Source organism: Pongo pygmaeus, chromosome 22 (assembly GCF_028885625.2).
Source record: "Pongo pygmaeus isolate AG05252 chromosome 22, NHGRI_mPonPyg2-v2.0_pri, whole genome shotgun sequence".
NCBI classification, from domain to species: domain Eukaryota; kingdom Metazoa; phylum Chordata; class Mammalia; order Primates; family Hominidae; genus Pongo; species Pongo pygmaeus.
The window spans coordinates 52,552,375-52,578,493 of NC_072395.2; the positions used below are offsets into that span (position 1 = coordinate 52,552,375).

The 26,119-nt window shown below is 47.0% G+C and overlaps 1 protein-coding gene and 1 long non-coding RNA gene across 2 annotated transcripts in view; both read left to right on the forward strand.

Moving 5' to 3' along the window:
• B3GALT5 (beta-1,3-galactosyltransferase 5) overlaps positions 1–23,932 on the forward strand; it is a 50,816-nt gene extending 26,884 nt beyond the window's left edge. Inside the window, exons 2-3 of the mRNA XM_054468685.2 lie at positions 20,758–20,915; positions 21,563–23,932. Of these exons, the coding sequence (XP_054324660.2) occupies positions 21,563–22,498 (936 nt within the window). The 5' untranslated portion in view covers positions 20,758–20,915 and the 3' untranslated portion in view covers positions 22,499–23,932. The remainder of the gene's footprint in view (positions 1–20,757; positions 20,916–21,562) is intronic.
• The window catches only part of LOC134738940 (uncharacterized), a 69,779-nt gene continuing 50,800 nt past the window's right edge, over positions 7,141–26,119 (forward strand). Inside the window, exon 1 of the long non-coding RNA XR_010125229.1 lies at positions 7,141–7,282. This is a non-coding gene — a long non-coding RNA (uncharacterized LOC134738940). The remainder of the gene's footprint in view (positions 7,283–26,119) is intronic.

A 26,119-nucleotide genomic window follows, 5' to 3' on the forward strand; every position in this document is an offset into this window, starting at 1 on the left:
TGTGTTTGCGAGAAGTGAGCGATGGGTGGCTTGTGTGCTGACTGAAGCCAGTTTCCCGTGTACAGCTCTTCAATCTTAACAGTAGATGACAAAACTGCTAATGGGACATTGGGCTGGGTGGACCTCTTTCCCACAGCCTCGCTCCCATATTACCACGAAAGGAAGGTCCACGCAAATTTCTGCCGTGTAGACAGAAGCCACTTATTAAACTAACAGCACAGGTCATATTCCATGGAGTTTGTAGGTGAGGTGCCACCTCTCTTCCTTTAGGTGGCCTGACTTTGCCTAGCATGAAAGATAAGTTGTAACATGTTCCAGAATTGTGATTCTGTTTCCCTTGCAAGCAGCTTCAGGCATCTGGCATTTTCTTCCTTCCTTTCTTTCTTTCTTTTCCTTCCTTCCTTCCTTCCTTCCTTCCTTCCTTCCTTCCTTCCTTCCTTCCTTCCTTCCTTCCTTTCTCTCTCTCCTCTTTCTATCTTTCTTTCTTTCTCTCTTTCTTTTTCTTTTTGACAAAGACTCCCTCTGTCACCCAGGCTGGAGTGCAGTGGCGCGATCTCTGCTCACTGCAACCTCCAGCTCCCGGGTTCAAGCAATTCTCCTGCCTCAGCCTCCTGAGTAGCTGGGATTACAGGCGGGTGCCACTACGCCTGGCTAATTTTTGTATTTTTAGTAGAGATGGGGTTTCACCGTATTGGTCAGGCTGGTGTTGAACTCCTGACCTCATGATCCATCTGCCTCGGCCTCCCAAAGTGCTGGGATTACAGGCGTGAGCCACTGCGCCCAGCCCAGCACGCATCTGGCATTTTCTAAGTCACTGGCCCCTGCATCCTGTAGCTCTCCTAGCGGCTAATCTGAAACTATGGGATGCAGGGCTTGTTAGAGCCTCCTCTCTTCATGCACGTGAAGAGAATGTCTGTAAAGGGCTAAATAGCAAGCTGTCAATTAATAACTATAAAATGTAAATGATGTAACTGTAAAATGTAAATAAATAACTGTAAAATGTACCTGGAGGGCTCATTAGCAAGCCTCTGGCATGGACAAGGATACCTGAAGCTCCTCTAGTTGCTGCCATGGTAGAGGGTGGGGGTGGGCTTTAAAACGGTGTTATTCCCATTTGACACATGAGGAAAGCAGAGGTCTGAGAAGGTAAATAACTCGCCTGAGCTCTCACTGTTAGTGACAGGCAGAAACAGCCTTGCAACCAGGCTGCCTGTGTTTGATTCAAACCCACTGTGGAGCACGTGCTTTAAACCACCGACCATGACTCTAGGTGGTGGGCGGTGTCTTGTGGTTGATAAGCAGGGTCCCACCAGCCCTGCGCCTCCTGTCTTGGTTGGCTTGCCACCCTAGAGAGTGGCTGCGTAGGAGCCTAGTTGCATCCATCCCTGCTCCTGAGGTCCCCTTCTCCCTCATGCTCCCTGGTTCAGACCCTCTTCCCCAGGTCAACAGTTGCTCTCGCCCCATGGGTGAGAAGTCCAGCTCTTTTCAGGATCTGTGTGTCTCAACATAGGAAAACGCCTTAAGAGTACCTGTAAGGCGGTCAGTATTTGGGCCTATCCTTAAAAGTTCTCAGACACATTTTGAAGGAATTAAACAATTATTTGCCCAGCCTGTACTGAACTTCAAAACTGTGAGGTCTTGTAAAAATGAATTATTTGATGATAAAGTGGATTCTATCAAGAAAGATGAAATCCATTCTTTTTTTTTTTTTTTTTTTTGAGAATGAAGACAGTTTTAATTTCCAATCTGGATGCTTTTTTTGTTTGTTTTTCAAGACAGAGTCTTGCTCTGGTTGGAGTACAGTGCTATGATCATGGCTCACTGTAGCCTTGGCCTCCTGGGATCAAGCGATCCTCCTGCCTCAGCCCCCTGAGTAGCTGGAACAATGGGCGCATGCCACCATGCCTGGCTATTTTCTCTATTTTTTGTAGAGATGGAGTCTCACTATGTTGCCCAGGCTGGTCTCGTCTCAAACTCCTGGGCTCAAGCGATCTACCTGCCTCAGGCTCCCAGAGTGCTGGGATTACAGGTGTGAACCACTGCACCCAGCTGCATTCTTATTTCCTTTTCTTGCGGTGTTGAATGGTGAAGACTTCCAGTATAATATAGTGGTGAGAACGATATTTCAAGGTTGGAAGATGCCAAAAAGTAGTTTGCCATTTGTAAAGAAAGTTTGGGATATTAGCCAGAGTTATGCACTACTACAAACATGATAAATCTCACATTATTAAAAACATGAAGTTAAAATCCATAGCAGTTGTATTTTAGCATCTGACACTACAGAACTGTGTTTATGCCTGTGATTTCCACAGTTAAACTGATTTTATGAAAATAAGTGTCAGTGATGTCTCTTTAAAGCATTAAAATAAATAAAAATATTTTAAAAGCTGAAATGTGATATGAAATTGATGCCCTAAATTCTTACTCTAACTTTGTTTACTAGAATATTAGCATTATGGAATTTAGATGAAACAAAAGTTCTTAAAATTAAGCTAGTCTTATAGTCCATGTAATGCTTGAATTCCCTTTACCATGTTTTAAAATATCTTCATGGTAAATAATTAACTATTTTCTGGAATAGCTCATTCCTCCTTTAGATTTTAATAATTGTTTGCATAACCATTGTTAAGTCTTTGATTGAATTTGATCTCAGTGTTTTCTACCCATGGTTCTTGTTCCAGTCTTTTCTTTCTCTGAGACATGTTTTCTGAATGTTAAGCATTATAAGTGACATTGAAAATTCTTCATATTCCATCATGTAGTTCTTCATATAGTCTATCATATAACATATGCTCTCTTTCTCCTGGTCTGTCTCTTCTGAATGTCATTCAGGCTTTATAAATCCCTGGTGAAAGTGAGACACGTAAAACTAACTGTCCAGGAGTTTTTTTGATTCATGTTCTAAATGCTATGCTTTGATAGCCAGACTTAGAGGACTTTTGCTGTTTTGGTAGCAAATCCCACAGCTTCAAGTAGAATTAATGATCCCCATTTTACATATGAAAAGTAGAGAGGCGCCAGTTCTTTACGACAGAATACCAATTTGACTTGTCTGTGTTCTGTAGTAGCTTGCTCCGTAACTGTTACTTTCCATAGGAAAATCTTCCCTGTACCAGGCTACGTGCTTCAAGCTTAAATAATTAATTTCTCCTTTGGCTAGTTTTTCATCACATCCATTCATTCATCAAGTGTACATTGCACTTGGATTCACGGGCTCTGAGCCAGGCACGAGAATTATCAAATGAAGAAAGCAAAGGTCAGCTTCAGAGATGTTCATAAAATAGTGTCCTTTATATTACAATATAATGACTGCTATAAAGAAGCATATATAAAGTTAGTAATAAGTGGTAATAAATTATTGATCTCTGCTCTGGGGAAACCGAGAGGATGGGACATTTCGTGTGAAGAATGTAGGAATGGCCGAGCTGAGAAGGCATGGAAGGGCATTCGAGACCTAGGGACCTGCATAGACAAAGCAATTGAGGTACGGTAACTTAAGGAGTTACACACATTGAGGTTCCTCTTCTTATATACCTCCTATTTGGATTTTCAGGTTTCTTTTTTTGTTTGTTTGTTTTTGGATATTTCTGTTTGCTATGTCTCTTTCTTTGGAAAGTACTTGCAGGATCAGCTGTTTTTGAAGACGTTAGAAAATACAGACAAGAACATTTTCCTCACTTTTTAAAATGGATTAACATATGGAGGAAGTGGGATAATTTTGATTTTGTCTTAGTCAAAATAGCCTATTTTAAATATTTTGTTGGCTGGGCATGGTGGCTCACGCCTGTAATCCCAGCACATTGGGAAGCTGAGGCAGGATCATGGCTTGAAGCCAAGAGTTAGAGAACAGACTGGGCAACATAACGAGACTCCCATCACCACAAAAAAAAAAAAAAAAAAAAAAAAAAAGAAAGAAAGCTGGGCATGGTGGTGTGTGCCTTTGATCCCAGCTACTTGGGAGGCTGAGGCAGGAGGATTGCTTGAGCCCGAGAGGTCAAGGCTGCAGTGAGCCAAGATCGTGGCACTGCACTCCAGCCTGGGCGAAAGAGTGAGAATTTGTCACAAAAAAAAAAAAAAAAGGATTTTGTAAATGTTCTTTACTAATGGGATAGACATAGTGGGGAGGCATAGCTTGAGTCCGCTACATGAATGAAATGGAATGAGTACTAAACTGGACTCAATGGGGCCGTTGGCGAAGGCCTTTTGGAGATGCTGATGGAGATGGACAGCATCGCAGGATTGAAAAGCCTGTCAGTGCAGTTTCATGTTGATGAAAATAAAAGCCTGGGCCGGGCACAGTGGCTCACGCCTGTAATCCCAGCTACTTGGGAGGCTGAGGCAGGAGAATCACTTGGACCCGGGAGGTGGAGGCTGCAGTGAGCCAAGATTGCACCACTGCACTCCAGCCTGGGCAACAGAGCGAGACTGTAGCTCAAAAAAAAAAAAAAAAAAAAGAAAAAAGAAAAGAAAAGCAAAGCCTGTGTGAAAAGCCTTAGCATTAGCTCTCCTGGCAGCAACAGCTGCCTTGCCTGCCTCTGCTTTCGCAGCTGTTTTATGTAGGTGACAGGCGGACAGGAGAACAATTGAGCTTTTTTCTTCTGGTTGAATTTGCGTTTCCTCTTTCATTTGTGGGTTATTGTTTGAAAAGAAGTGTACCCACATTCTCTGCTCTGTCAGCATCTTCCTTCCCGAGTTTTGAAGCGTGCCACAGATTGCTAGGAGACATCTGAAATTTTTAAAGCTTTTTATTATGTGTGCTTAAAGAGGGGGGAGAGATGCTCCTTGTTGAAGGAAAGGTGCTTCGCATTTGGCAAGAGAACATCATGCCTGCTCCCCCGACCTTCCCACAGCTCCTTGAGGCTGGTGTGCAGGGGGTGTATGAGTTTTGCCTGCTCCCCTCTGTGGCTTATTTTGTAGTAAAATCTTGTGTTCTTGTGGAAGTGATTGACACCAATAGTTCTGCCAATCAAGGAAAATGACCAAGGCAAGTCTCAATCATTTCAGGAGGTTTATTTGCTAAAGTTAAGGATGGGTGCCGGGGAGACAGGTCTATGCCTTTCTCCTAAGATGATTTTGAGGTCTTTAGTATTTACAGGGGAAAGGGCAGGATATTAGGAAATGGGCAATTTTCATGTGAGAGGTGGGTAAATAGTCATTCATGCCTTTGTCTGGCTTGGTGAATCTGCATTTTTACATAAGGTAACGTAGACAGTAGGGCAGAGGAAACAATCAGATATGCATTTGTTTCAGGTAGGCAAAGAAATGACTTTGAGTTCTGTCCTATGTCCCCCACACCTGTGAAGATAAGCTATTTATTTACATTACCATGTTGAACTTTAACAGAAATGCTGTAGGGTAAAGAGCTTGGGACTCATAAGGAGTTTCCTTGTGGGCAAAATATGAGGGAGGTATGTAGCTTTTCATCTTTGTTGCCATTTTATTTAGGAACCCAAATGGGAGGCAGGCTTGCATGACCCAGCTGCCAGCTTGACTCTTCCCTTTGGCTTAGTGAGTCTAGGGTCCCAAGATTTATTTTCCTCTCACAGTTCCATTGCAAAAAGTGCGAAGTTCACGGTGATGGGAAACATAGAGAAGGTACAGCTTCAGCGGCTTACAGAACCATTGTCTGACCTTCGAAACGATGGCATGTATCCCTAGAGTGAAGGAATGTCTTGTGTTCTTGTAATGCACAAGGAGGGAAAGGGAGCTGGTATTTATTAAACTCCTACTGTGTGCCATGAACGCTTTCATTTAATTCTCACATCAACCTTCAGATTGGGCATTGTGACCTTTTAAAAATGAGAGCTTGGGTTGGGAGAGAAAAAATGATTTGCTGAGATTATCCAGGAGTGATTGGGAGATGCCAGCACTGGCCTCCCCAGGGTCAGAGGCTTCTACCTACCCACCATGCTGCACTGACTGTCTTGGGGGGATGGATGTGTGTTGACTGGCTCACCCCCTTTCTTCTCACTCTTCTTATACTGCCAGGGGTGGGTTGTGTTGTCAGATGGTTGGCCCAAATTATGGTGCAGTCGTAATCAAGAGCATGAGCCCTAGGGAATGGAGGTGTCAGGCATGACCTGGTTAGCAACGTGCTCCCTAAGTCATGGCTGGAAGACACCATGTATTTCTCTGCTGGCCTGTATCTACTCAACCTGCTGCTGATATCTCTATTGTGTCCAAAATCACACTTTCCTGACCGTTCCTGGAGTCTTATTTGGTAACCACAGGCAGTGGGCAGATAAAGGCGCAGTTGCCCTCTTCCTACCATGAGGTTTGGTCCAGGAACAGAGACAACTTTCTCAGCTGTTTTTGTTTTCTTTTCTCCTTTTCTGGGAATCTGACCCTCAGGTCTCGCACTGAGTGTGCAAGCTTTTCTTTGCCTTTGGAGGGAGGCAGGAAATTCTCCTATCCTGGTGGGCTCAGCCAGAGATGGCTTCTTTTTCTTAAGTTCTTCCTTATCAGAATTTTCCCAGCAGGAGGTAGTGGTTCATGATGGATGCGTTGGTTTCCTCACATTTGGAAAATAACCAGTGGGGACGGCCCCAGCAGTGGTTTGGTGTGTGTGGAGCCTCTCTGTGGCTGACACCATGTGGTGTCTCCCCATTTCACCTCTGTGCGAGGTGGCTTGGACACACCGAGGTGCTGGAGGCCAGCAGCACCTCCTGGACTAGCTCCTGCCAGAGTCTCTGCTGGCTAAGAGGCAAACTGGGGGGAGTCATACTGGACTTGGAATAGAGACCTATTGTCCCTGTTCCAGTTGGGACAATCTTTGAGAAACACCACACCCCAAGGGCAGGCAGTGGTCAAAAAGGGGAGAATAATTCACTGTCATCATCCCTGTTAGCCAAACTGTCCCGACCCGGGGCAGACCACGTTGTTAGTATAATAGTTTTTACTCTGTTAAGCAAAGGTCCCCACATTAAAACATGTTCTCAGTGAAATCTTAGGCTTGGACACCAATCCCACAGCCACCCTCTGCCTCCCAGCACAGGTGGGATGATCGTGGATGCATTTATTCTCGCCCCTTGCACGGTTGGAGTAAAGTGCTTACAAAAACATCTCTTGTATTGATTCTACATGCTTTTTAAAATTCCATTTTCAAGATCGAGAACAGAGAATGCGTGGTGTGACCGAAGGTCTCCTGCTGGTGTGAAAAGGTGGCAGGCTGCCTCTGCAGCTTTGCCCGGAAGCTGGTGCCCTGGACTACTGCTTCTCACACTCCTGAGGAGCTCCCTTTGGCTGTGATCACCCACTGGCCTCCTCTGTGTGAACAGCACGGGTAAAACTCTTGATGTTACTTCTTCCTCCGTTGAATAAGCCAGATTCTCTTTCTTCTGAGGAACAATTGAAGTCTTTTGCAGTGTACGTAAGCAAAATGACCTAATGCTGTTAAATTTTTCATACAACGGTTTCATCTGGAAGAGAGGCTATTGAAACCAAGCATTTGTGTTCAAGTAAGAAAATGTATCCAAGTCACAAAGAAACATAATTTGGCTTCTGGAGACATGGGCAGCTTCATTTCTCATTTGTTCATTCCAAAGTCTCCACTGGGCTTCTAAGTGCCACATCCTGTCCAGAATGATGAAAAATACAGAAAATCGTGCCTGCTGACCTTCTGGAGTTATTGACTAGTAAGAAAAGTGGGTGGTATTCCAAGGTTTGTACCAAGAATTAATAAAATACAATCCCAATAATTAAAGTGATACAGTACAATATGGGGTGCTGTGAGTAGTGAATAAAGAAATGAGGATTAAAGGTAAGGAAGAGTTAGCTGAGCAGAGAGAGAAAGAAGAAAGCAAAACTGGGAAAGAGCAGGAGGGTCAAGAACTGAAAGGGGGTTGGTTGGGTGCAGTGGCTCATGGCTCTATTTTCAGCACTTTGGGAGATGGAGGTAGGTGGATCCCTTGAACTCAGAAGTTCGAGACCAGCCTGGGTAATGTAGCAAAACCCCATCTCTAGAAAAAATACAAAAATTCCCCGGGTGTGGTGGTGCATGCCTGTAGTCTCAGCTACTTGGGAGGCTGAGACAGGAGGATCGCTTAACCCTGGGAGGTGGAGGTTGCAGTGAACCAAGATGGCGCCTCCGCACTCCAGCCTGGGTGACAGAGTGAGACCCTGTCTCAAAAAAGCAAAACAAAAAAAACCAAAAACTCTACACAGCTGAAAGGGAACAAGGATGTCCTGATGGCCAAGAGGCAGAGGAAGTCCCTTGGAACAACAGGACATTGCCAGCCAACTGAAGGAGTCTTTGGTTCTCACCTTGAGGATTGCCAAACTTGTTTGTCAAGAACAAATTCTCAAGCCTTGTAGAGTTAAGATGGCTTCATATAGCACAATTAAATCTGAGGGCTGGAAATTGCTTCCATTGCCTCTGGTTTAGGGTGCCTCATATAAATTGAAATCCAGCAGGCCAGTTTCTGGAATGATCATACTCCCTTGTTTTAATTAATTAATTAAATTTTTGGTTCTCCGGCCTCAGTCTCCTGAGTGGCTGGGATTACAGGTGTGTGCCACCATGCCCGGGTAATTTTTTTGTATTTTTTGTAGAGACAGGGTTTCACCTTGTTGGCCAGGCTGGTCTTTAACTCCTGAGCTCAAGTGATCCACTGACTTCAGCCTCCCAAGTGCTGGGATTATGGGCGTGAGTCACCATGCCTGGCCCCTTGTTTAAAATCTTCCTCTTTCTTCCCCAACCCTTTGTCTGTGGTTTGCGTGCTGAATTCCTATCACTGTCAAATTCTTCATGGAGACCTTACTCAAGCAGCCTAGAGTCTATGGCTTTACCATTAGGGCAACAAGCTTCCAGAATAATCTGGGAGAAGATGTTCTTTGGGAGAAAGCACTTGTCTTTGTTTTCAAGGTGTTTTATATGGGGTTAAAGATACCATCCTCCTGTTATCTCACTAGATGTAGACAGTTAAAAAGCTTTTACAAAATTTTCAGAGTTTTCTAATGTGGTTGGTTGCACCGAATAATTGGCAGCCCTATTAATGATGTTCTGGTGATCCTCTTTTGCTATGGTATTAATTTGTTTAGTTTAGTTTTGCGTCAGAAGAAAGACCTCAATACTTTGATTCTTAGCTTATTGGGTAATCAAGTCTTACTTTTTAAAAAAAAGTCCATTATAGATTGGCCTTCCTGAATCTATAGACACCATATTTGACACTGTGGACAAAATTGTTCAAATAAAATCATTCAGTGTTATTTGGGTTATTAATCAGAAAAGAATGCATCAGAGATTTAAAAGAATCGGGTTATAAAAATATTGACTGTGCTTTTGGCTGCTTAGAGATTGGGAGCTGCAAGTAAAGGTACTTAAGTTAAAAAAAAAATAGAGAGAGCTTCAGCAGGGGGTAGATTGTAGAGTGAGCGGAGGGGACAGGACAGAGCCTGAATGGGGGCCAGACCCTCCTAGCATGTGCACCTTCTCTTTCTCACTATCCTGAGGCCAGGTGAGGTTGTCTTCTCTATGTTTAGGAGAGAATAAGAGTCTAGGGGGTTAAGTGATGCTTCCTAGCATGAAGCACAGCAGATAGATTGGAAGAGAGCAGCACTTCCCTCTGGTGGTGCATTCTTGGGGGCAAGTTTGGCCCTCCATGCAGTTGAGGGAAATCCGAGGAGACCCCCCGTGGCCAGTCCCCATGACCAGTGCCATACTGTACACAGCAGGTGCTCAATAAATGCTGGGAGATGATCTTTGCTATGGACTGAATTGTGTCTCCTTACAATTCCTATTTTGAAGGCCTAACCCCCAAAGGGATGGTGATTGGAGATGAGGACATTGGGAGCTGAGTAGGTTCAGTGAGGTCCTGAGGGTGGAGCGCTTGTGATGGGATGAGCGTCCCTGTAGGAAGAGGCACCAGGGCTGTCTCTCCGCCATTGTGGGGACACAACAGGAAGCCGACCATCTGCAAGCCAGGAGGAGGCCCTCACCAGAACCCGGCTGTGCTGGTACCCTGATCTTAGACTCCAGTCTCCAGTACCATGAGAAAAGACATTTCTGATATTTAAGCCACCCAGTGTGTGGTATTTTGTCATGGCTGCCCGAGGTGACTAAGACAATCCTTAAAATGCCTTCCAGCTCTAAATTCATCAGTCCTGAGACCAGTGATAATGTGTACAAATCCCTATGGCTTTTCTCCCCAGTCACTTGGTTGATTAGAGGCTTCTCTGTTGTATTGATGAATGGGACAGAGCGGCCCTGTTGGACTCTAGACTCATGGGCCCATAAAACCCTGAGAAGGACCATGGGCCCCCTGATGTCCTTGGCCAGAGTCCAGACTGCTCATTTGCTCCTCTAGGCCGTTCTGAGCCGCCCTGCCTGTCTCCAGCCTTTTTTCTCAGCTTTCCCTCTGCACACCGTGCTGTTTCTGGAACCCACAGGCCCTTCCGGATTCCCTGCCTCTGCCTGCCAGCCTCCCTGGAGCAGGTCTCCCTGAATATCCACAGGCAGGACCTCTGTTCTCTCCCCTGCCCCGTTAAAGAAAAGCCAGAGCTGGAGGTAGAAGGTAAAGACAGTTTCTATTCAGGAACTATTGCAGTAGGGGAAAGAGACCTCAGTATAGAGTGGGGCTTAATTCTGAATACAGCATGGACAAGTTGGGAGGTGCAGTCCAGAAACAGGGTGGAAGTCTCAGTAGGTGGAAAGTTACTAAGAGGAGACCCCAGGGGGGAGGGGGATTCTGGCTAAACCCACCTTGCTGGAGGCAGACCAGGGTGACCAGACATCAAGGGTGGGGGACAAGGAACCGATCAGATAGTGACATTGGGGATCTGGAGGCAGAGTCCAAGGTGGCCAGACACTGAGGGTAGAAGACAAGGAACTGATCAGATAGCGATGGTGGGGGATCCTGGCAAAACCAACTTTGCAGGATTCTTGCTAAAACTGGGCAGTGCAGAGACAGACATGGAAATGTAAAGGTGGAGGCGTGGTTGGGATGAGGATCCAGAGGCACCCAACTGGAGTCTCTGCCAGACCTCACGCACCACCCTGCTGTGTCAGATCTCAGTTACTGCTTGGCTCATGCTGTGAATCCTGAACCCCACAAAGATTTGTTGTCTTCGTCGTGGAACCCCCAGCACTTGGACCCCTGCCTCCCCCAGGGGAGGTGATCAGAAGAGGCTTCCTGAGGCAGTGGAAGGGCCTGGGATGAAGGTGCAGGGCTCTGCTCCTCCACTGAGAGACAAAATAAAATAAAGACAGGTGATTTCTCTTGGTAGCCAAGTCACAAGTTCTACTCCTGTGGGTCAGGGCCCCCTCCTCAAAAATTCCTGTGTTAAAGTCCTGACACGCAGTACCTCAGAATGTGACCTTATTTGTAGGTGACAGCTGCAGGTGACACGAGAGCCCTTCCAACAGGGCATGTTCCTGCCTTCACCGGTCAGCTGCAAAAAGTGGGCACAGGCTGCTCCTGAGGCTGTGTGGCCAGGGCAGTACCTCACGGAGCTTCCTGTGGCCACAGCAGCAGCAGCATCTGCGAGCTTGAAAGGGGACGATGAGTGAGACTTTTGTCCACAGTTCTTGGTTGAGCTGCCACGAGCAGATGGGAAAGGCTGAGAAAGAAACCATTCCTCCCTGGGTGAGGACGCTTGAAATTCCCTTTCAACCAAGGGGAGGCCACAAGCACCCTGTTCATACCTGCGTGCAGATGCCAGCGCCTGGCTCGTTGGTGACCAGCAAGGGTCCCAGCTGAGCCGGGGTGCTCTCCTGTGGCTCTGGTGGAGCGGCCACAGGATGCCGGACAGATGATTCAAACGTCATTTAGATGGGGGAGCCGTTGAAATAGACTTGACAGTTTATTTTGCTTAGTAGAAAAAAATTAAAAAATTGTCAGCTACTATCACCATTTAAAAAATAAGATTAAAAAATGTATTTTACAAAAAAAAAAAGGTAAAAATGAGCAGCTCACCATGTCCCACTTCTTCCACACCAGTGCCAATGCCCTCCCTCAGCCGTGGTCCAGCCAGAAGACAAGGTCAGATAAAACAATCATAAAGAAAAAAAAAAAACAACCTTCTAGAGTGGCTGGGAATGAGGCCACCGTGATGTCTTCCCCTGAATCGGTGCCATCATGGTTTTGAAGTGCGACGGTCACTCAGCCCAGGAGTCCCCGCTATGTGAGCTTGTCCACCACTGTTCACCCTTGGTGGAAGAAGACCCTGAGCACCCCAAAACATGACATCCTTATTTTCAGGAACCTCTAACTGAAATTGAGCCCTTCCTTTCTTTATGAATATAGGCACTGTCTTAGTTCCCTGCGGCTGTGGTAACAAAGTACCTCAAACTGGGTGGCTTAAAACATAGACATTTGCTGTCTTAGGGATCTGGAGGCTGGAAGTCTGAGACCAGAGTGTCACTGGGGTTGGTTCTTCTGAGGCTGTCAGGGAGAATCTACTCCAGGCCCTCCCGCAGGCTCTGGGAGTGGCTGGCCGCCTTTGGCATTCCTTGGCTGGGAGACACAAAGCCTTGAGCCCTGCCTTCCTCTTCACACTGTGTTTTATCTGTTTGTGAGTCTGTGTCCACATTTCCCTGAAGGAATACCCGTCATACGGGTTAGGGATCCCCCAATGACCTCATTGAAACTTAGTGTGGAGCCTGTCTCCAAATAAGGTCACATTCTGAGGTATTGGTGGTGAGGACTTTAACATGGGAGTTTTTTGGGAGGAGGCCCTCACCCACAGTAGTAGAACTTGTGACTTTGTCACCGAAAGAAATCACTTATTTTCACATCACACCACAGTAGCAGTGGACATCTCCAAATACCGGCGAAGCTAGTCCTGCCTGCAAAGTTAAGGTAGTTTTTTTAAATCAGATCTAGACTGGAAATCATTATTAAATGAGGCAATGAAGAAGTGTGTATATTATTCTGGCTCACTTTAAAAAATATTTTGATCCATTTATTTCAACATAATTGATTTCCCCTGTAATTCTGTATGTTTTGTATTATGCATGTAAAAACATTATTCAGAGGAGTTCACAGGCTTCACCCGACTGTGTTGAAAGGACCCATGATGTAAGGATGTTTGTTGGGGGGCTTGTGGCTCCTTAACTGGCTCTGGAAAGAGCCTACTTCCCATAGTGAACCCTGTGAGGTCTAATTCTGTTCCTCCCCCTGGAGCTCCAAGAGAAGGTCATTGTCCTTGTAGCAGCAGGTGCCCCCCAGGCTGGGTTCTCACTGCAGGTGCCAGCGGGCTCTCAGTAGGTGTGACCTGGATGTGAGTGGTGAGCCAGGAGTGAGGCGCTCAGCACCTTCTGGACCACACTTCCCACTCTCCCTGGGGTTCAAGTCAGGCCATGGAAAGTGTACACCCTGTTTGTCATATAACTGGACGGGTGGTGGGCAGAACGCCTCTGGCAAGGTAGACCTTGAAGGCAAAACTGAGTTGAGGTTTGTTAGAAGTTAGGACAGAAATAATTACTGCTGGGCATGCAGCACTTCCCAACCGTTCTGTGAGGCAGGCAGTGTTATCGCCAGTTTGGCACAAGGACACAGGTGTAGAACATGTAAGTGCCCTGGGCTGTGCTACACCACCACTGTGAGCTGAGATGTGAACCAGGGCCTTCTGATTCCAAATTCCTCATTCCTTTCATCCCAGCAGGCTGCCTGCGGTTAGCAAAAGGGGACTCCTGTATCTGCTCTGCAGCTTCTTCAGCTGATTTATAATGGAAAACAGAGTAGATATTGATTTGGCAATTAATGAAATATTATGAGAATCATCATAGCAAACTTCACAGGTTGATCAAGGATCCTGCCTTCCATATCTGGCCAACTGATGTGTAAAAGCAGCTGCGAGAACTTCAGAGCTGACAAAAAAAGCAAACTCTAGACTTTATTTCCTGGAATCTGTTTTGTGAGACACTGGCCCATGAAATGCTGTCCCAAAAATAGTCGGATTTGTGGTCAAATAAATTTGGGCAATTCTGCAGAAGATGTGTCTTTTTCAGAGATTTATTTTTAATTAAACTTATTTAAAAATATTAACATGGTACAATTTGCATATAGTGAAGTGCACAAATCTTAGCTGCATGGCTCAATGAGATTTTACATATATTTCCACCCATGTAATCACCACCCAGATCTAGAATAGAATGTATTCATCTTTCCAGAGATTCCTCTGTTCCCTTGCAGTCAATAATTCTCCACCAAAGATAAACATTCTGCTGACTTCCTTCATCATTGATAAGTTTTTCCTGGTTTTGAACTTCATATAAATGGAATCATTTCATGTCTAACTCTTTTCACTCAACATAACATCTGTCAGGTTAATACATCGCACGTCAATAGTTTGTAGTTTTTATGGCCGTGTAGCATTTCATTCATCCATTCTGCTGTTGATGGAAATTTCTTGACTAGAGCTGTGTTATCAATTTATTGCCTCTTGGCTCCAAATTCACCCTTTTTGCCTGGTCTCTAGAAATGGGTCTGGGCCCTCTAAATATTTTCCCTTTGCAATCTGGCTCTTGAAGCTTATCAGTGGAGGGTCCTGGAGGGGCATTGCAGGGGAAACAGTTTTTCCTTCCTGGTTCAGGGACACTGGCTTGGTAGCCCCTGTGGTGTTACAGGAGTACTTGGCAAGATAGCAGTTTCCCCGGGTACACCCGCTAGGTGTTTTGTAGCAGAGTGCATGTGTGAGACAACTGGTGAACTGCTTTCCTTGCAACCTACAGGGCAGATTTCTGGCAAGTTCCAGAGGGTGGATTCCAAACATGTTCCTCTAATGTGGATCTGCAGTGATGTCTCTGCCATTCAGTGGGCATAGCTGTGCCCTTTCAGTGGAGTCTAGATCTCAGCCCTGGGATTGGGGGCATTTTCTCAGTTGCTCAATCTCAGCCCTAGGGGCAGTGACCATTCCTTATATATGGTTGTTTGTATATTCTTTGGGGCTGTCTTGATTTTATTACTGTTAGTCTCCCATTACTCCACTCCCTTATTATCGTAAGTGATTCTTTGTATTTGACTTTCCCTGGTCAAAGTAGTATGTGGTTTTTCTCTCCTGTTTGGATCTAGATTGATACAACAATTTTTTGCAATTCTGAGCAATGCTGCTGTGAACATTCTTGACCATGTCTTAGCAGACATAAGAGATAATTGCTGCTGGGTCTGTGTGCAGGAATGATTTGCTAGATCATAGCACATATGTTTAGCTATAGCAGAAACTGCCAAGGTATATACAGCTTTCCAAAGTGTGTTAATTTACATGCCTGCTAGCAAGGTAGGAGAAATACAGTTGCCTCCCAAGTAGCTGGGATTACAGGTGTGTGCCACCACTCCTGGCTAATTTTTTGTAGAGACAGGGTTTTGCCATGTTGTCCAGGCTAGTCTTGAACTGCGGGCCTCAAGTGATCTGCCTGCCTTGGGCTCCCAAAGTGCTGGGATTACAGACAAGAGCCACTGTGCTCGGCTTCATGATAAAACTTCAATGGATGAGGAGCTGCCTCTTACGATGAACAAAGAAGGTGGTTTCTTGAAATGGAATCTACTCCTGGTGAAGATGCTGTGAACATTGTTGAAATGACAAGAAAGAATTTACAGTGTTACATAGAGTTAGTTGATGAAGTAGTAGCAGGATTCGAGAGGATCGATTCAAATTTCAAAATAAATTCTGCTGTGGGTAAAATGCTATCAAATGGCGTCGCATGCTGCAGAGAAATCTTTCATGAAAGGAAGAGTCAATTGATGTGGCAAACTTCATTGTTGTCGTATTTTAAGAAATTGTCACGACCACCGCAACCTTCAACAACCATGACCCTGATCAGTCAGGAGCCATCCACATTGAGGCAAGACCCTCCACCAGCAAAAAGATTATGATTCTCTAAAGGATCAGATGAACATTAGCATTTTTTTTAAGCAATAAAGTATTTTTACGTAAGATATGTATGTTATTTTTTAGGCATAATGCTATTACACATTTATTAGACTCCAGTATATTGTAAACATAACTTTAAATGCACTGGGAGATAAAAGTATTTGCTCTATTATGATATTTGCTTTATTGCAGTAGTCTGGAATGGAAACTACATTATCTCTTGGGTATGCCTGTATACAGAAAGAAATTTATTATGGGGAAATGCTCATGCAATGATGGAGCCTGGAAAGTCCCAAGATCTGTGGTCAGCAAGTTGGAGACCCAGGAGAGTCGATGGTGTGGCCCTAGTCTGTGTTTGAAGGCCTGAGAACCAGGAGAGCCAAAAGCTGGCAAGCTCCGGACCAGGAAGAGCTGATGTTTCAGTTCAAGTCTGAAGGCAGGAAAAGACTGAAGGCCCAGCTCCAGGCAGTCAGGCAGGAGAACTTCCCTTTTACTCACGAGAGGGTCAGCATTTTGTTCTGTTCAGGCTGTCAACTGAGTGACCCAGAAAAGCTGGCACATAACATTCACCATCACACTGCAAGAGCTGCAAAACCCTCTCTGCTTCTAACACTGACGCTCAGCCCTCCTCCAGTGGGCAGGGAGCTGGATGCCGGGAGGACTTGGGTTGCCAGCCCAGTGTGGGCCTGGGCAGTTGCTGAGAATCTCCCTCCACCTTGTGACTTCTTAATTACTTAGAGGGTCACCCTGGTTGCTCACTTCAGCTCACTTGGGAGATCTCTCTGCTTGAGGCCAGGGGTAGGTCCAGGTCTTATGGGGTCTGAAGCTTATACAATTGGGGTGGGGGGCATTCCTCTTTAAGAAAAAGAAAACAGTAGAGGTGAGTCATCCTGCAGCTTAGCTTCACTAGTCTCATGGAAAATTTGCCTCCTAAAATGTCTTTCCTCTGAGAAAGCCCAGGCCTCCAAAGGCCCGGCCAGGCTGGCGTTAGTCTGGGGTCAGCTGCGGGGAGGCTCCAGGCCATGTGTGACGCAAGAGTTTACCCCATCCCAGTTTCCAGTGGAGAAGCATCGTCCTTGTCCACCTCTGTCATGCTCTTTCCCACCTTCCCCAGGGGAAGGGATATTTTCAGTCTGTACAACGAATCCACTGAAATGTTAAGGTGGGCACGGTGGTCTGGGGTCTTCGACCTTGTTTATAGCATGGTGCCTATTACTGGTCGGGTCTGTACAGGCGGTTTCCACTGGCGTTTTTCACCACGCCAGCCTAGAGTGGAATGACCACGTGTTAACATATAGATTCCTGGGCCCCAGACCTGCCAGAATCTCTGTGAGATGGAACCTTTCAACCTGGATTTTAAACAAGTCTCCTGGGTGATTCTGACACTCACTGGATTTGAGAACCGTGGGGTTGTTCAGACAGCAGGGACGTTGATGTTGTTCCTTCTTCATTCCTGGTGATGCCGTTCTGTTCTCCCAAGGCCTATGCGGTGGTGAGAATCTCCAAGGATACAAGACAGTGATCTGGAGCGAGTGTCCTGAAAGCAGACCCTAGCACTCAGGACTGCCAACACCCTCCCTGGGTTTCCTTGGTCTGGAATTCCCATCCGCTGGTTCCACCTGTTACATCACACCTCCTCTTCAAGGACCAGTGCAGATGCCACGTCCTTCACGGGGCTCAGAATGCTCACCAGCTTCCTCTCCACCGAGCGCCACAGCCCCTGGAGACCCCGTGAGCTGAGTGCTTTGTCCTTGCATACTCTTTGTGGCCTCATAGTGGGGCTTGGCCATTGTCCCTTCACTCCAGGTCTCTCCTTTCAGATCCAGGAAGTGCATCTTGAACTTAACTTTCCAGACCCTCCCTTCAGTTTTCCAGTCCTTAGAGAGGTGGACTTCTGATTCCTTTGTCTCTGTGCCCTGTAGCCTCAGGTCAGGCTTAAGGCAAGGTCTCCTCACCTGGCCTGGGGAGAGTCCCAGGGCGCTGCACATGCCTGTGCGGGTAGGATGCTGATGCCCAGATTTCCCCTTAGAGAGCCTTTCCCTATCCTGACGGCCCTAGCTTTGTGTGTTACTTACTTGTTCCACTTTAATTCAAAATGTACCCAGCAACCAGCTTATGCACAGTTCTCTGGGGTTTCAGGAGGGATGTAAGACATACCCCTTGCCCTTCAGGCACTATGGCCAGAAGGGGGGCAGTGACCTAGGCAGGGGGCGGGAGCCGGCAGATAGGATACACTCAGAGGAGCCTGCAGCAGGCAGAGGCAGAGGAGAAGGGAGGTCTACACGTTCTTCCCTGTATTTATCTCCTTCAGTTCCAAGGTTCTCTCCTGGTATCTATATTGCTCACGAGTTACAGAGCAAAGCCTGGTGTGATGGTTCCTTTTAGGTGTCAACTTGGTTGGATTAATAAATACCTAGAGAACTGGTAAAGCATTATTTTTGGGTGTGTTGGTGAAGGTGTTTCCAGAGGAGATTGGCTGTGAGTCAGTGGGCTGAGTGGGGAGGATCTGCCCTCAATGTGGGCGGGCACCATCCATTGACTGGGCCCAAGAAGAACAAGAAGGCAGAAGAAATGTGAATTCCTCTCTCTCTGCTAGAGCTGGGACATTCTTCTTCTCCTGCCTTGGACATCAGAGCTGCAGGCTCTCTGGCCTTTGGACCTGAGGATTTATACCAAGCAGGTTTCTGGGTTCTCAGGCCTTTGGCCTTGGACTGATAGTTACACCATTGGCATATCTGGTTCTGAGGCTCTTGGACTTGGACTGAGCCACACTCTTGGCATCCCAGCGTCTCCAGCTTGCATGGCCTGTCACGGTATTTCCCAACCTCCGTAATCATGCTAGCTAATTCTCCTAAGAAATTTCTTCTCATCTATCTGTCTGTCTATCTATCTATCTGTCTACCTACCTACTTACCCGCCTATCTATCTTTTGATTGATCTACCTATCAATCTGTCTATCTATCCATAACCTGTTGGTTCGATCTCTCTAGAGAACCCTGACTAATACACCTGGAGTGCAGAATCTGCTGGAGAAACTGCCATTCCGTTATTGACCGGCTGGTCAGGCCATACAGCCTGGTGGTCTAGATGTGTTTGGAGGTAGGGCTTCTGTGGCACAAATAGTGCCTGTTCATGGCTCTGTCCCAGGTAAGGCAGAGCTAGCTTGTGCTGAGGGCTTCTGCTTTGCAGCTGGCCTGGGGTGGCTAGGATCTGGGGGCACAGGCTGCCCTTTCCAGGCTCTGTCTGCTGGTGCTGCAGGTGCCCCTGCCTCCTCCTTCAGTGGAAGGCTGGCCCCCAGGTCCTCTTTAGGCACAATACAGACTCAGCCAAAGATGCAGATGCCTCATATATGAGGATTCTGAGCTGTGACTTCTGGTGGTAACTCCACTTTAGGCAGGAAAAATGTTCAATTGCCCATGAAAACAAACGACCCCGGGGGCTTTGGCCAGTTGGGTTTGGCACCTGCTCTGTCTCCTGCGAAACAGTTTGGCCAATGCACTGCATGAGGTGAGCGTCCATCCCTGGGAATTTAGATCCCTGTGAAGGGTCCTGAGAAAAGGCACATCAGAGAGAATGAGAATTTAAGCTTTACTGTTAAAGCAACCCATAGAAAAAGAGCAGAATTATTCAAGCAAGGAAACAAAGTAGAAAAATATCTTCTTTCCCTTGCACTTGGTTTTTATGCTTCTCTCTAAAATGTATTGTGGGGGAGAAAGCAGCCCCCCAACGCCCCTAATCAGCTGCACATCCTAACCATGCAAATAAATAATGAAAGAAAGAAAGAGAAAGGAGAGAAAGAAAAGTAAAGAAAAGAAAGGAAGGAAGGAAGGAGAGAAGGAAGGAAAGAAAGAAAGAAAAGAAAGAAAGAAACTTTGTAGTATCCTGGAGCACCAGTTCAGACAAGTTCTGGTCTCCTGCTTGCCTTCTGCTGTGATTTCTCTGAAGTTGCTGGGGGCAGGAGCTGGGCAGGAACTCCCCAGGGGTGCCAAGCAGAGCAGGTAGTTGGCTAAGTTTGCCTCCAGGAAAAAAGTCTCTGGAGAGCGAGCTGGTTCTAGAAAGCTCCATTATTATTTCATGTTGCTTTTGGCGAATATATGTAGAACAGAATTATGACAATGAAATTTTCAGGTGCTTTTTTGGCCATCAAAATAACCAGCTCTTGGCTGGGTACGGTGGCTTGCCCTTGTAATCCCAGTGTTTTGGGAGGCCAAGGCAGGGGACTGCGTGAGCCCAGGAGTTTGAGACTAGCCTGGGCAACATAGTGAAACCCCATCTGTACAAAAAATACAAAATTAGAAGAGTGTGGTGGCATGCGCCTGTGGTCACAGCTACTTGGGAGGCTGAGGCAGGAGGATCACTTGAGCCCAGGGGTTCAGGGCTGTAGTGAGCTATGATTGTGCTACTGTGCTCCAGCCTGGGAGACAGAGTGACATCTGGTCTCTGAAATAAAATTAAAACTAAAAAGCCCAAACCAACTCTGCTTTTCACTCTTTCAGTTTCATTTCTGCTGTCCTCTCTGTTCTCTCACCCAGGATAACATTTTTAAAGTGCCGCTATTGTGTCAAGAATTGGATTTATTCTCTGTGTTAAATTCTCTCAGCATTAACTACAGACTCTGTTATGTAAATAAGGTAAATTATCAGGATGAGAAGTTAGACTCTAATTTATGAGTTTATCATGTCTCTTTAAAAAGCTGCTAGGTGCTATCCTAACTTATTAGGCTTGAAGGATTCTAGGGGATTGGCATATTGTTACTGTTGTGGACTTTGTTTGCCTTAATGATACCCATTTTACAGATGAGAAAAGTGAGGCTGGGATTGGGGCTCAAATGCATGCTCAGAGTCACGTAAGTAGGTTGGAAGGTGACACCACAGACACGGTAAATTGTGAAGGCCTGCTGGTAAGGCACGAGTGATTTGAATGATACTCTTTTTTTTTTTTTCCTAGTGATTCCTGTCAGAATCACCATTTTTGGTAAACAAACCAAGCCCAGAACCTGATAACTGTGGAGCATTCTACACTGACAGTTCTTTGAGACAAATTTCCTCTTGGCATTTACACTGTGGCTTTAGCTTTCAAACCAGAGGTCTCTTACCCAGCAAAAAGTGAGTTATACGCTTTCTTAATGTTATAATGTTACCATGGATGATCCTGAACTTGCCGAGGATAGCAGAGACGGGTGGGCAGAAGAGGAAAGAATCAGATCAGAGACTGTAAAAAGTAACGTAAAAAAAATAATTCTGGCAGAGACAGAATTTGAAGGTACTTATGCACATCAGAACACTGGACTTGCTTTTTTTTTGGGAGCAGGAATGCCGCTTAATTAGATCAGAGAAGAATGCAAGTGGTCCATACATTTAGATCTACAATGCGTGGTTTCCAGACCTGCAGCTTGTTTTGCTGCACTTCATCACGGAGTCATAGAAGGGCAGAGCTGGAGGACCGAGTGAGGGACCTGGTCCCATATCCCTACAGACAGGCAATCGGAGACTCCCATAGGTTAAGGGCTGCAGAGCCTGGACCAATGCCCAGAATCTCTGAGCTTTTTATCTTACACCATGAAGTGACAGATGCTGGCAGATGTCAGACCTCTGTGCTTAACTGTTTAACCACACAGCACCCGACTTCTGTATTCAGCGAGATTCTAGAGTTTCCAAAACACGGGTCTCCTCTCCCACCTCAGCCTCCTAGCATAAAACTAGACACATCCTCATGCTTTTGAGGTCTAATCATTGGATTTTGTTCCTTTCAGATGGCTTTCCCGAAGATGAGATTGATTTATATTTGCCTTCTGGTTCTGGGGGCTCTTTGTTTGTATTTTAGCATGTACAATCTGAATCCTTTCAAAGAACAGTCCTTTGTTTACAAGAAAGAGGACGGGAACTTCCTTAAGCTCCCAGATACAGACTGCAGACAAACACCTCCCTTCCTCGTCCTGCTGGTGACCTCATCCCACAAACAGTTGGCTGAGCGCATGGCCATCCGGCAGACGTGGGGGAAAGAGAGGACGGTGAAGGGAAAGCAGCTGAAGACATTCTTCCTCCTGGGGACTACCAGCAGTGCGGCAGAAATGAAAGAGGTGGACCAGGAGAGCCAGCGACACGGGGACATTATCCAGAAGGATTTCCTAGACGTCTATTACAATCTGACCCTAAAGACCATGATGGGTATGGAATGGGTCCATCGCTTTTGTCCTCAGGCGGCGTTTGTGATGAAAACAGACTCAGACATGTTCATCAATGTTGACTATCTGACTGAACTGCTTCTGAAGAAAAACAGAACAACCAGGTTTTTCACTGGCTTCTTGAAACTCAATGAGCTTCCCATCAGGCAGCCATTCAGTAAGTGGTTTGTCAGTAAATCTGAATATCCGTGGGACAGGTACCCGCCCTTCTGCTCTGGCACTGCCTACGTGTTTTCCGGCGACGTGGCAAGTCAGGTGTACAATGTCTCTGAGAGCGTCCCATACATTAAACTGGAAGACGTGTTTGTGGGGCTCTGCCTCGAAAGGCTGAACATCAGATTGGAGGAGCTCCACTCCCAGCCGACCTTTTTTCCAGAGGGCTTACGCTTCTCCGTGTGCCTCTTCAGGAGGATCGTGGCCTGCCACTTCATCAAGCCTCGGACTCTCTTGGACTACTGGCAGGCTCTAGAGAATTCCGGGGAGGAAGATTGTCTGCCTGTCTGAGGGGAGCCCAGTGGCACATCCGGACAAGTTTCAGATAACCCGTGGGGATGGTTTTTGCAAGATTTTGGAAGAGGGGGCGGGACAGAGGATGCTGTTCTCTAGTGCTGAAATCCACGCCAGAATGTCGGTGTTCATGAAGCCACTGATTAGTTCCCACTTGGTGCCCCCGGCAATAATAGGCCCCGTCTCTTGGGCACGCACACTCTCTATACTAAGTGTTTGACATACACTTGGATTTTCGCATTTCAGGAGTCAGTATCCTATGACATGATGGGTGTTACCATCCCAATTTTACAGGCAAGGAAACAGCAGCTGCGAGAGGTACAGAAACTTGTCCCAAGGCTCACAGCCAGTAGACATAGGAGCAGGAATGAAAATCGAGCACTGTCAGAATCTGGTGGACAGCCCCTGACTTGAACCACTCCCACGTGCTGCCTCCCTTAGGAGGGGACACTGATGATGAGGTCTCCGAGCCGGCATCCTTCCGTCCCTGTCGAGTCCCCTCCACCTCAGCTCCCAATCCTTGTGCTTTTTAGAGCTAAGCCTGGGATGACCAAATTCACCCCAGCTCCTTCATTCACAGGACTGGATGTAGCTGGGATCGAGTCCGTGTTATTGGCTCGGTACTCAACACAACCCAAGTTTCATCCCAGGAAATGTCCCCGCAGTGGATGCTGCTCACATGCCGAGGAACACCCAGCTCTGGACAGAGTTCTTATAAATGTATAAATTAGGCTCAGAAACCACTGCATTCTGACCTGCTGTACAGACTGCCCACACTGCTGACCTGCCTAGCGAGCAGGACATCACTTCTGAGCCATCTGCTGCTCTCTCATTTCATCACCCCAATTGTCCCTTGTTTTTGATCAATGGGGACCAGCCACTGCCCTAGGAGCACTTCAGGGCTCTCAGTTCAAACTGAAGGACAGCTGAACTGAGACGTGGTTCATGCGGGATTCTGGGAGCTTTCTGGGAATTCAGCTGGAGTCAAGTCAGGCTGCTCTCAAGGACCCCTTGAGCTCAGAGCCCCAAAGTGGGCCCTGGTGAAGCAGGGTGGTCCTGCATCCACTTCCCAAGCCTGAGCCAAGCTCATCTTCATTGAATGTCTCAGTTGGCCGAGGAACAACTGAACTTTGTGGTTTGGTGTTTAGCCTTCAGTTTACTCCGCTGCCTCCTACCCAGAGGTTTGTGTGAGCCTGTTTTGCAGGGTTGGGTAAAAACCAAGGCACTTCTTTGGTTTTGCCCATTCAGCCACGGTCACGTGACATGCAAAGTACTCTTGCTCCTAATTATAGAAATGATTTTTTTTTTTATTTTTTACTTTACCAGTCTTTACTTTGTACTCAGAGAAGAGGCCTCACGTGGCTGTGTCACATATAAATGTTGGACTAAACTCTTACTTGAACTCAGGAAAAAAAGTTACTTGCTGCAAAATGGTTTTGACCATGTTCAATTGCAAAAGTATGTCTGATATCCTATTTTGCATACCATTTCTTGTGTTTGGATTAAGCTGCTTCTTTGTAGATGTGTTTCCTCATCCTGGCTGCTCTGAACGCACTGGGTCATGTTCAGAAAAGCCTCCTTCTCAGGTGGAAAAAATCAGGGACTGAGCTTATCTTTTGAAGCCCAAATTTAAGAGCCACGCCCCTCGGTTCCATAGGATGGGCTGCCTCTGATTCTGAAGATGACTGTGCTTTGAGGGAGAAGTTGTCTGTTGGGCAGTAGGCCTGTGTCTGTGTTTCGTGGTCTACCTTGTCAGGTGTGTGTCTGTGTGGCCACTGGTCTCAGTTGGCGAGGCTGGTCCAGCTGCTGCCTCTGTGTGACTGGCTTTGGGTCTGGCCTTCACGGCATCAGCTTACAGCCCACAGCTCCAGGGACAAATGAGGACAGGCGTGGGCTCTCCCTACCACTTCTGTGTGTTCTTAAAGGATTTTCTTTGAGACCCATTGTTTTCCCCATTGTTTCCCCTCCCCTCCCCTCCCGTCGCCTCCCCTCTTCTTTTCTTTTCTTTTTTTCTGACAGGGTCTCACCCTGTCACCCAAGCTGGAGTGTAGTGGCCTGATCTCGCTGCAGCCTTGAACTCAACGAGCCTCAAACGAGCCTCCTGCCTCAGCTAGTGGGTAGTTGGGATTACAGGTGTGTATTTCTTTATACAATGAATAATTCTTTTTCTTGAGGAAAACATTATTTCATGAATCTAGAACTTGAAGGAACCTTAGAGCTCATTCAGTCCTGCCTCCTCTTTTATGTGGGATGCAAACGAGGCCCAGAGAGACCTAACAACTTGCCCAGGACCTTCCCAGCTTGTTTGTTGCAGAAGGAGGGTTCCAGCTCAGCGTGGGTTTCCTGGTGCTGTCTTGTCTGGACGTGAGAGTGAGAAACGATGTGAAAGCATGAGTGAGGAGGCCAAGCAGTGCTTCCCCAGGAACACCCAGCGCTAGCTCCAGAGTGGGACTGGAGAGGTCCAGGTTGGCCGGGCCGGGGCTTCACCGCAGGCACCCAGAGAGGAAGGATTCTGATGGGCAGGTGCTGAGCTAGGTGCTGTGTAGGTATTGCCTCATCTACATGCTCTCAATGAGTTTTCCGGGGGCAGAGACCCCCAGTTGCTCAGGTTTACAGATTAGGAAACTGAGGCAGAGAGAGAGAGGGCGAACAACTCGTTCAAGGTTACATAGGTGAAAAGTGGTGGAAACGGGGTGACCCTAAGCTGCCCTGTGGCCTCCCCAGCCACCTGCTGACGGAGCTGCGGGAGCACATTGCATTGGCTGCTCCCACTGCCTCTCTGGGGTGCCTCCTCAGACTCCCCCAACCACGCACGCCTACCCCCAGCCCCCAAACCTCTGTACTCTGCCTTCTACTGTGACTGTGGCAGAAGCCACTTGGACCCCATGGTGCCAGAACCCCTGGTATTGGACTGACTCCAGCTGTTCTTCCACAACTCCTGATGTGGCCTCACTCTCGTCCTGCCACCTGCTGTCCCCTCTGCTGGATCACCCCATAAGCACACAGACACGCTGCCATTTTCCACCTGACCAGAAACGACCACCACCTTCCCTGACCATCTTCCCCGTCCCGGTGCCCCGTCCTGTTGCGTTTCTGGCGGAACCCCGCATGGGAGTTTTACTTGTCTGTTGCCTCGTCCTAATCCTTCCCTTCTTTCCCAAATGGCGTCTTACCAGACTTCTGCACCCCTACTCCACCCGCATGGCCCTTCTCAGGGCACCCACGACCCCCTATGGCTGGGTCCTGTGGGCAGTCCTCGTCCTCCTCCTGCTTGATGTGGCGAGTCCTCATCACCCGCTTCCAGGACACCGGGTGCTCTTGGTCTCCCTCCTCCTTGCTGCTCGCCTTTTCCATCTCCTCTGCTTGCTCCTTCTCTTTGCTCTGACCGTGTCATGCTGGAGGATTCTGGGCTCTGCCTGGGGCCCCCTTTCTTCCCTGGTTATACCCAGTCCTCCGAGGGGCCCACCTTGTCTCATGGCTTTAAATATGTTGATGATGTTTCCATTGATCTCCAGCCTAGAACTCTTTCTTGCTCTTCAATCCACTGCCTACCTGATTTCCCATAGTGAACAGTCCAACACTGACCTTCTGATTAACTGCCCCACATCCAGCCCATCT